This window comes from Rhinopithecus bieti, unplaced genomic scaffold (assembly GCF_001698545.2).
Source record: "Rhinopithecus bieti isolate Rb0 unplaced genomic scaffold, ASM169854v2 scaffold_1063, whole genome shotgun sequence".
Taxonomy (NCBI): domain Eukaryota; kingdom Metazoa; phylum Chordata; class Mammalia; order Primates; family Cercopithecidae; genus Rhinopithecus; species Rhinopithecus bieti.
This window is the reverse complement of record NW_016803245.1, coordinates 404,480-415,866: the sequence shown is the minus strand read 5'-3', so window position 1 is coordinate 415,866 and position 11,387 is coordinate 404,480. Positions and strand designations below refer to the sequence as shown.

Below are 11,387 nucleotides of genomic sequence, written 5' to 3'. Positions count from 1 at the left end.
TTCTTTCTTTCTTTCTTTCTTTCTTTCTTTCTTTCTTTCTTTCTTTCTTTCTTTCTTGTTTCATTATACTTTAAGTTCTGGGTTACATGTGCAAAACGTGCAGGTTTGTTACGTAGGTATACACGTGCCATGGTGGTTTGCTGCACCCATCAACCCATCACCCACATTAGGTATTTCTCCTAATGTTATCCCTCCCCTAGTCCCCCACTCCCCACAGGCCCCAGTGTGTGATGTTCCCCTCCCTGTGTCCATGTGTTCTTATTGTTCAACTCCCACTTATGAGTGAGAACATGCGGTGTTTGGTTTTCTGAGCTTGTGATAGTTTGCTGAGAATGATGATTTCCAGCTTCATCCATGTCCCTGCAAAGGACATCAACTTATCCTTTTTAATGGCTGCATAGTATTCCATGGTGTATATGTGCCACATTTTCTTAATCCAGTCTATCATCGATAGACATATGGGTTGGTTCCATGTCTTTGCTATTGTGAATAGTGCTGCAATAAACATACGTATGCATGTGTCTTTATTGTAGAATGATTTATAATCCTTTAGGTCTATGTGCAGTAATGGGATTGCTGGGTCAAATGGTATTTCTAGTATTAGATCCTTGAGGAATTGCCATACTGTCTTCCACAATGGTTGAACTAATTTACACTCCCACCAACAGTGTAAAAGCATTCATATTTTCCACAACCTCTCCAGCATCTGTTGTTTCCTGACTTTTTAATGATTGCCATTCTAACCGGCATGAGATGGTATCTCATTGTGGTTTTGATTTGCATTTCTCTCATGACCAGTGATGATGAGCATTTTTTCATATGTCTGTTGGCTGCATAGATGTCTTCATTTGAGAAGTTTCTGTTCATATCCTTAACCCATTTTTTGATGGGGTTGTCTGCTTTTTTCTTGTAAATTTGTTTAAGTTCTTTGTAGATTCTGGATATTAGCCCTTTGTCAGATGGATAGATTGCAAAAATTTTCTCCCATTCCGTAGGTTGCCTGTTCACTCTGTTCACTCTTTTGCTGTGCAGGAACTGTTTTGTTTAATTAGATCCCATTTGTCAATTTTGGCTTTTGTTGCCATTGCTTTTGGTGTTTTAGTCATGAAGTCTTTGCCCATGCCTCTGTCCTGAATGGTATTGCCCAGGTTTTCTTCTAGGATTTTTGTGGTCCTAGATCTTACATTTAAGTATTTGATCCATCGTGAGTTGATTTTTGTATAAGGTATAAGGAAGGGGTCCAGTTCCAGTTTTCTGCATATGGCCAGCCAGTTTTCCCAACACCATTTATTAAATAGGGAATCTTCCCTATTGCTTGTATGTGTCAGGTTTGTCAAAGATCAGATGGTGGTAGATGTGTGGTGTTATTTCTGAGGACTCTGTTCTGTTCCATTGATCTATATGTTTTGGTACCAGTACCATGCTGTTTTGGTTACTGTAGCCTTGTAAAGTTTGCAGTCAGGTAGCAAGGTACCTCCAGCTTTGTTATTCTTGCCCAGGATTGTCTTGGATATGCGAGCTCTTTTTTGGTTCCATATGAAGTTTAAAGTAGTTTTTTCCAATTCTGTGAAGAAAGTCAGTGGTTGCTTGATGGGGATGTCTTTGAATCTGTAAATTACTTTGGGCAGTAAGGCCATTTTCAGTATATTGATTCTTCCTATCCATGAGCATGGAATGTTTTTCATTTGGTTGTGTCCTCTCTGATTTCCTTGAGCAGTGGTTTGTAGTTCTCCTTGCAGAGGTCTTTCACATCCCTTGTAAGTTATATTCCTACGTATTTTATTCTCTTTGTAGCAATTGTGAATGGGAGTTCACTCATGATTTGGCTCTCTGTTTATCTGTTATTGGTGTATAAGAATGCTTGTGATTTTTGCACATTGATTTTGTATCCTTAGACTGCTGAAGTTGCTTAAGGAGATTTGGGGCTGAGACGATGGGGTTTTCCAAATATACAGTCATGTCATCTGCAAACAGAGATAATTTGACTCTGTAGCTTTAATAATTTGATATTTAATAATTTATCAAATTATCAAATTTATCAAATAAAAAGGTCAAATTTAATAATTTGACCTTTATTGCTTTCTCTTGACTGATTGCCCTGGCCAGAACTTCCAATACTATGTTTAATAGAAGTGGTGAGAGAGGGTATCCTTGTCTTGTGCCGGTTTTCACAGGGAATGCTTCCAGTTTTTGTCCATTCAGTATGATATTGGCTGTGGGTTTGTCATAAACAGCTCTTATTAGTTTGAGATACATTCCATCAATACCTAGTTTAGCATGAAGGGCTGTTGAATTTTATCAAAGACCTTTTCTGCATCTATTGAGATAATCATGTGGTTTTTGTCATTGCTTCTGTTTATGTGATGGATTACATTTATTAATTTGTGTATGTTGAACCAGCCTTGCATCCTAGGGATGAAGTCAACTTGATCATGGTAGATCAGCTTTTTGATGTGCTGCTGGATTCGGTTTGCCAGTATTTGATTGAGGATTTTTGCATTGATGTTCATCAGGGATACTGGCCTAAAATTATCTGTTTTTGTTGTGTCTCTGGCAGGCTTTGGTATCAGGATGATGCTGGCCTCATAAAATGAGTTAGGGAGGACTGCCTCTTTTTCTATTGATTGGGATTGTTTCAGAAGGAATGGTACCAGCTCCTCCTTGTACCTCTGGTAGATTTCGACTGTGAATCTGTCTGGTCCTGGACTTTTTTTGGTTGGTAGGCTATTAATTATTGCCTCAATTTCAGAACTTGTTATTGGTCTATTCATAGATTCACTTTCTTCCTGGTTTAGTCTTGGGAGGGTGTATGTGCTCAGGAATTCATCCATTTCTTCTAGATTTTCTAGTTTATTGATTTAGAGGTTTTTATAGTATCCTCTGATGGTAGTTTGTGTTTCTGTGGGATCAGTGGTGATGTCCCCTTTATCATATTTTATTGCATCTATTTGATTCTTTTCTTCTTTATTAGTCTTGCTAGCAGTCTATCTATTTTGTTGATCTTTTCAAATAACCAGTTCCTGGATTCATTGATTTTTTTTGAAGGGTTTTTTATGTCTCTATCTCCTTCAGTTCTGCTCTGATCTTAGTTATTTCTTGTCTTCTGCAAGCTTTTGAATTTGTTTGCTCTTGCTTCTCTAGTTCTTTTAATTGTGATGTTTGGGTGTCGATTTTAGATCTCTTTTGCTTTCTCTTGTGGGCATTTAATGCTGTAAATTTCCCGCTACACAATGCTTTAGCTGTGTCCCAGAGATATGGTACATTGTGTCTTTGTTCTCATCGGTTTCAAAGAACATCTTTATTTCTGCCTTCATTTCGTTATTTATCGAGTAGTCATTCAGGAGCAGGTTGTTCAGTTTCCATGTAGTTGTGCGGTTTTGAGGCAGATTCTTAATCCTGAGTTCTAATTTGATTGCACTGTGGTCTGAGAGACAGTTTGTTTCGATTTCTGTTCCTTTACATTTGCTGAGGAGTGTTTTACTTCCAATTATGTGGTCAATTTTAGAATAAGTGCATTGTGGTGCTAAAAAGAATGTATATTCTTTTGATTTGGGGTGGAGAATACTGTAGATGTCTGTTACATTCACTTGGTCCAGAGCTGAGTTCGAGTCTTGGATATCATTGTTAATTTTTTGTCTTGTTGATCTTTCCAGTATTGACAGTGGGGTGTTAAAGTCTCCCATTATTATTGTGTGGGCGTCTAAGTTTCTTTGTAGGTGTCTAAGAACTTGTTTTATGAATCTGGTGCTCCTGTATTGAGTGCAAATATATTTAGAATAGTTAACTCTTTTTGTTGAATTGATCCCTTTACCATTATGTAATGACCTTCTTTGTCTCTTTTGATATTTGTGTGTTTAAAGTCTGTTTTATCAGAGACCAGGATTGCAAGCCCTGCTTTTTTTTTTGCTTTCTGTTTGCTTGGTAGGTCTTCCTCCATCCCTTTATTTTGAGCCTATGTGTGTCTTCGCACGTGAGATGGGGTCTCCTGAATACAGCACACTGATGGGTCTGGACTGTTTATCCAGTTTGCCAGTCTGTGCCTTTTAATGGGGGCATTTAGCCCATTTACATTTAAGGTTAATATTGTTATGTTTGAATTTGATCCTGTCATTATGATGTTAGCTGGTTATTTTGCCCATTAGTTGATGCAGTTTCTTTATAGCATCAAAGGCCTTTACAGTTTGGCATGTCTTTGCAGTGGCTGGTACCGGTTGTTCCTTTCCATGTTTGGTGCTTCCTTCAGGAGCTCTTGTAAGGCAGGCCTAGTGATGACAAAATCTTTCAGCATTTGCTTGTCTGGAAAGGATTTTTTTTCTCCTTCACTTATGAAGCTTAGTTTGTCTGGATATGAAATTTTGGGTTGGAAATTCTTTTCTTTAAGAATGGTTGAATATTGGCCCCCCACTCTCTTCTGGCTGGTAGGGTATCTGCCAAGAGATCCGCTGTGAGTCTGATGAGCTTCTCTTTGTGGGTAACCTGACCTTTCTCTCTGGCTGCCCTTGACATTGTTTCCTTCATTTTAACCTNCTGGTTATTTTGCCCATTAGTTGATGCAGTTTCTTTATAGCATCAAAGGCCTTTACAGTTTGGCATGTCTTTGCAGTGGCTGGTACCGGTTGTTCCTTTCCATGTTTGGTGCTTCCTTCAGGAGCTCTTGTAAGGCAGGCCTAGTGATGACAAAATCTTTCAGCATTTGCTTGTCTGGAAAGGATTTTTTTTCTCCTTCACTTATGAAGCTTAGTTTGTCTGGATATGAAATTTTGGGTTGGAAATTCTTTTCTTTAAGAATGGTTGAATATTGGCCCCCCACTCTCTTCTGGCTGGTAGGGTATCTGCCAAGAGATCCGCTGTGAGTCTGATGAGCTTCTCTTTGTGGGTAACCTGACCTTTCTCTCTGGCTGCCCTTGACATTGTTTCCTTCATTTTAACCTTGGTCAATCTGACAGTTATGTGTCTTGGGGTTGCTTTTCTTGAGGAGTATCTTTGTGGTGGTCTCTGTATTTCCTGAATTTGAATGTTGGCCTGTGTTGCTAGGTTGGGGAAGTTCTCCTGGATAATATCCTGAAGAGTGTTTTCTAACTTGGTTCCATTATCCCCGTCACTTTCAGGTACATCAATCAAACATGGATTAGGTCTTTTCACATAGTCTTATATTTATTGGAGGCTGTGTTCGTTTCTTTTCACTCTTTATTCTCTAATCTTATCTTCTCACTCTATTTCATTAATTTGATCTTCAATCACTGATATCCTTTTTTCCACTTGATCGAATCGGCTATTGAAGCTTGTATATGCTTCATGAAGTTCTCGTACTGTGGTTTTCAGCTCCATCAGGTCATTTAAGCTCTTCTCTACACTGGTTATTCTAGTTAGCCATTCATCTAACCTTTTTTCAAGGTCTTTAGCTTCCTTGCGATGGGTTAAAACATGCTTCTTTAGCTCGGAGAAGTTGGTTGTTACCAATCTTCTGAAGCCTACTCTGTCAACTCGTCAAACTCATTCTCTGTCTAGTTTTGTTCCCTTGCTGGCAAGGAGTTGTGACCCTTTGGAGGAGAAGAGTCACTCTGGTTTTTGGAATTTTCAGCCCTTTCTGCTCTGGTTTCTTCCCATCTTTGTGGTTTTATCTACCTTTGGTCTTTGACGTTGGTAACCTACAGATGGGGTTTTGGTGTGGATGTCCTTTTTGTTGATGTTGATACTATTCCTTTCTGTTTGCTCATTTTACTTCTAACAGACTGGCCCCTCAGCTTCAAGTCTGTTGGAGTTTGCTGGAGGTCCACTCCAGGTTCTGAATTTTCGACAAATCACCTGTTGCTTCTTCCCAGCATAACCCCTGAGCTGACTGGGAGTGATGAAGCAGACCTGTTACCACTCACCACTGGCCAATTTTAAACTTAGCTTCAGACATTTTTGTTTCCTTTTTCCTCTCTATAATTCTCATGATGCCAAAATTACTACATATTTGGTCTCAGTTTCTATCTCATAGAGTTTTGTTGTTGTTGTTTCTACTCTAGAAATACCTAGTTTGGGCTCAATGGTTTCCCATTGGTGGTACAACCCAGCACCACTGGGGCTCTAATTCCCTAAAACTTCAGCCCAGCTCTTTCTATCTCATGTCTTTCAACAAAATCAGTCCCAGACTGGGTGTGGTGACTCATGGCTGTAATCCCAACACTTTGGGTAGGCTAAGGCAGGAGGATTGCTTGAGACCAGCCTGGGCAACACAGCAAATCCTCGTCTCTACAAATTTTTTTTTTTTTTTAAATTAGCCAGGTGTGGTGGCCACACAGCTGTGGTCCCAGCTACTCGGGAGACTGAGGTGGGAGGGTGTCTTGAGCCTTGGAATTTGAGGCTGCAGTGAGCTGTGATCACACCACCTGCACTCCAGCCTGGGTGACAGAACAAGACCCTGTCTCAAAAAAAAAAAAAAAAAATCAGTCCTCTTTACATATATGTGAAGAATTATTAGGCCTAAAACCTGGTCTCCATTGCAAAAAAGAGAGTTAAGTTTATTATACATGTATTTGTCTAAAGTGTCTGAATTACTTTTTTTCCTCTTTAAACTCTCTCAGGAAATCTTACTCTTTATTCCAAGAAGAAGTATCTGTTGTAATAAAAATATGATCAATCTTCAGTGAATTTTAAATAAGCATTTTATCTCTTTAATTGTCTGTAGTCACATCTTTCTGGTATAATTTTTTCAAACAACTCATCCTTATAATTTCACATCACTTCCATTGCCACATCATTCACATAACTGATACATCTTTTCTAATTGTAAGCCCACACACACAACATGCAGATCTGAAGCAATTATCCTGATGACAGGGGCCCAGAGGCTCATTTTAGTGGAAAGACTGTAGGATGTGAAGTTAAAAGGCTTCTGTGTGAGCCCCATGTTTGTCACTTAACCCTTTTCCTGTTTAGAGAAAGAAAATGCACCTCACTGCCAGTGCTCCTTTAATTTTACATAAACACGCTCTTTGAGGCTGAAGCAAATCTGACAGATTTCCCATGTGAAAATAAACTAGGGGCTGATTGCGGTGGCTCACGCCTGTAGTCCCAGCACTTTGGGAGGCCGAAGTGGGTGGATCGCTTGACCCTGGGAGTTTGAAACCAGCCTGGCCAACATTGTGAAATCCACCTCTACAGAAGATTACAAAAAATTAACCAGGCATGATGGTGTGCACCTGTAGCCCCAGCCACTCAGGAGGCTGAGATGGGAGGATTGTTTGAACCCAGGAGGCAGAGGTTGCAGTGAGCTGAGATCACGCCACTGCACTCCTACCTGAATGACAGAGTGAGACCCTGTCTTAAATAAATAAATAAATAAATTGCAAAAACTGTTCTTGGAGTTGTTTCTAAGTAGAACCAACATCAAAATCATCTATTTTGGAAAAATCAGATTCATCGAACAATTTTTTGGCCAACAACTGTTTGAGAATGATGTTAACATCACACATAGAAACGCTGCGTTTTCTAGGATTTGACATTTTCAGCAATAGAGAAGTACTTATTTTGTAAATGGGAATACCACTACTAAAACCATAATGCTATAAATAGAATGATGTCTTCTGTTTCCAAAGTCGTTGTGAAAATAAAAGCAAGATATTTCATGGCAAACTTATCCTGAGGTGAACAACTGCAGCCGTTAGTGCTGCCAGGCAAGTATTCTCAGGGCAAACAGGAAAAGGGTTAACGTGCATCTCTCTCTAGCAAGTCACATGATGTCTCTAGGCCTCCATTGTATCAGCTGTAAGGTAAAAGCCTTAGAATAGTTCTTAGGTTATCAACTGCTTTTTAACAAATCACCCCAGAACTTAGTGGCTTTTAAAACAGCTATTTTGTTCTCAATTCTGTGAGTTAGGAATTTGGGAAGGGCTCAGCCCAGCAGTTTGTTTCGGATCCCTGTGGCATCAGGTGAAATGCTGGGTTAGAGAATTCACTTCCAAGATAGCTTCTTCACTAATCGTTGGTGCCTTTTGCTCCTTGTCCTCTCTCTCTCTGTCTACCCAGTATCTTATCCTCCAGGGCCTTTTCCTGTATCTTGGGTTTCTCACAGCATAGTTTTCTGAGAGTAGTCACTTTTTTTTTACGTGGTAGCTGACTTTCAAGTAGCAAGAAGCAAAAGGTGCCAGGCCAGTTAAGGGCTTCATCAGACTGGCATGTATCACCTCTACCTCTACGGTGTGCATTTGTTGAAAGCGGTTACAGGACTCACCCAGTGTCGAGGCTGGAGAGATAGACTTCACCTCTTGATAGGGAAATTGCAAAGTCACATTGCAGATGAGCATGTAGGATGTGCCTGTAAATAGTAAACTGTCTCTCTTTATGTGTATGTATATGGTCACCAGTGAATTACAAATTTTGTTAATATGACAGATGTATAGCACACAATTTACAATAGTAATGTTTTGTAAATTCCATATCTCAGTTGATTCTCACAGAATGCTTTCATTGATTTTTGCCATACTAGATCAGCAGTAGCTAACCTACTATTGCAAATAAGGACTTTATCTTATTCATGGTTAAGTCAACTTCGGTGGCATTATCTTCTTTAATTCCAGTAGACTCTTCATAAATAAAAATGAAAGAATTGTTAATCCCAATCACAAACTAGAATAATCTGTTTTTCAAGAGGCTCATAATAATGATATTTTATTGACTCTGCAGTGTACAAAGCACTTTCAAATACGCTCTTGATTAATGCTCATGATTTTGTGAAGAATTTCCTCCTGGTTTTCCAGATAAGAAAACTGAGGTTTGGAGTGAAGTGACTTACTAAGGGTCACACTGCTGATGAGGACATAGCCAAGACTAGAATACCTGTCTTCTAACTCCAAGTGTACCGCTTTTCACTTCCTCTGCTGAACCCTTACATTTGGAGAAGAAATTTAAAATGAACATCAAGACAGGATTCTCTGGCACTATTCAAATTAAAATACTTCCTTTCGGCTGGGCACAGTGGCTCATGCCTGTAATCCCAGCACTTTGGAGGGCCGAGGTGGGTGGATCACGAGGTCAGGAGTTTGAGACCAACCTGCCCAACATGGTGAAACCCCGTCTCTACTAAAAATACAAAAATTAGCTGGGCATGCTGGCACATGCATGTAATCCTAGCTACTCGGGAGGCTGAGGCAGGAGAATCACTTGAACCCGGGAGGCGGAGGTTGCAGTGAGCCAAGATCGCACTACTGCACTCCAGCCTGGGCGACAAGAGTGAAACTCCATCTCAAAAAACAAAAACAAAAACAAAACAAAACAAAAAAACCTTTCAAGGAAGAATGTTTGATAGATGTTAATTGGTGAGTGGTATAGAGCGTCCTCACTCTTTCTCCTTCTGGTTCTACGCATCAGTTTTTGCAGTAAGCAAAAGCGTCCTCACTGTTGTTCGGACTGGTGAGACAAACTGGACAGCCGTGTCACAGAAGACTCAGGCTCACACATATTTCTCTGCTTGCTTCTTCATTTCCAAAAGTCAATAGCAAGCATTATTGTCACAGTTCCTAGTCACAGGTTCCCCATAGAAACTACGGGGCTGAGGAATACATTTGGGGAGAAGAGACAATCTGTGACATGGACTTAAATATGGCATTGAAAGGAGTGTTGAGGGAAAGGCTTGTGTATTGCAGAATGATGGTTAGTTATGAGAAAGAGCCAGAGAGAGGCCTCAGGGCTTTTTTCTGTCTGTTCCCTTTTCTAAAATTTATTATTTTCCAACCACAAAGAAGACTTTTCATCTCCCAGTGAAGTCGTTCCCTATAACTTATCATTCTTTGTTTTGGCTGAAGAGTCCATTTTGCCTAGAGGTTACAGGGGTGTTTTTATTAGCGCCTTTTTAAAAACATGAGTAAAACATTCTTTGTAGAAAAGTTAGGAAATGAAAATAAGCAGAAATTTGAAACCACAAATCATCTGTAATCCTGCCACTATTTGTTAACAGATAACTAATGTTAACATTTCAGTCTGAATGGCGTAAGCATCCCCTCAAATACCAAAAATTACGTGACATGGATTATGTGTTCTTTAAATAGCAATGCATTCTATTTGATATTTTCTTTGGGTAGCTTTAAGGACGATGCTCAAATTATAAGTTCTATTTCTATAAACTTTCAATATTAAAGAACATATAAGCGACTGCCTTCTCAGTAGCTCTCTGGCAGCTAGTCAAAGCCATGTTGTGGGCAATATTCAATGCAGAACTTTCCATAGGAAAATGGTATTGCTTCTCAGAAAATGTCATGACCTGCACTTTCCTTGTGGTTATCGTAGGTGGGGGATGTTCCGTGTGCTTCATAGACCAGACTCAGAGGATGAGTTTAGCAAAGGCCCACTCCCACTCCCCCTTGCCAAGGGCACTTGAAGGAAGTCTATCCTGGTTTTAGTTTGGCTATAGTATGACATTACATTTATTACACCTTAAAAGAATGTCTAAGCTGGGTATGGTGGCTTATACCAGTAATCTCAGCACTTTGAGAAACTGAGGCAAGAGGATCACTTGAGCCTAGAAGTTCAAGATCAGCCTGGGCAATATCTTGAGACTCCGTCTCTACAAAAAAAAATTTAAAAATTACCTGACCATGGTGGCACAGACCTGTAATCCCAGCTACTCGGAATGCTGAGGTGGGAGGATCACTTAAGCCCAGGAGTTTGAGGCTACAATGAGCCATGATCTCACTACTCCACTCCAGCTTGGGTGACAGAGTGAGAGCCTATCTCCTAAAAAAAAAAAAAAAAAAGATCTGCTTCATTGATGCTGTATATATGGGGTAATATATGACCCAAATAACAATTCTGTTTATCTATTTTTTTTTTTCCTGTTTAGGCAGCAATAAGGAAAGAACTAAATGAATTTAAAAGCACAGAAATGGAAGTTCATGAAGAGAGTCGACAGTTTACAAGGTAGGTGACAAAATAGTTTAGAAATTGAGAATGCTTAAGATGTGATCCCATCTTAAGTTGGTTAAAAAAAAGAAATTGCCTACAATGGTAAATTTTATGATAGGTATATTTTATCACAATTAAAAAATGTTTTTAAACAGTTTAGCTTAAAACCATCTTATGAACATTTCTGCTTCTCTCACATTCGTCCTTGCTTGCTTTTAAGAACCTAACAGTCAGTGTGACAGTTTTAAAGATATTACTAGATAAGACTGTAAATTTCTAGAATTTCGTAATAAACTCAGCTATCTCCTTCAAGAACACTAAAACTAATCATGCTGAATAAGAATTTCTAAAATTAAATCTTTTCTTTCAAGGAAGTCTGAATCATTCCATAGGGCTACATTTTGGTTCCTTTCTTCGTTTTTTTCTGGGCCTGAAGACATCATTTATTCTGCTCTTGAACAGACTTAGTTGAAGTTGTATGCCCAGAATAGATGCTGGGGAGA

At 39.3% G+C, this 11,387-nt stretch overlaps 1 protein-coding gene across 1 annotated transcript in view; it reads left to right on the top strand.

The window, feature by feature from the left end:
- Positions 1 to 10,903, top strand: part of PHACTR2 (phosphatase and actin regulator 2) — a 64,357-nt gene extending 53,454 nt beyond the window's left edge. Inside the window, exon 10 of the mRNA XM_017870772.1 lies at positions 10,823 to 10,903. Within this exon, the coding sequence (XP_017726261.1) occupies positions 10,823 to 10,903 (81 nt within the window). The remainder of the gene's footprint in view (positions 1 to 10,822) is intronic.
- Positions 10,904 to 11,387: the final 484 nt, after the last annotated feature.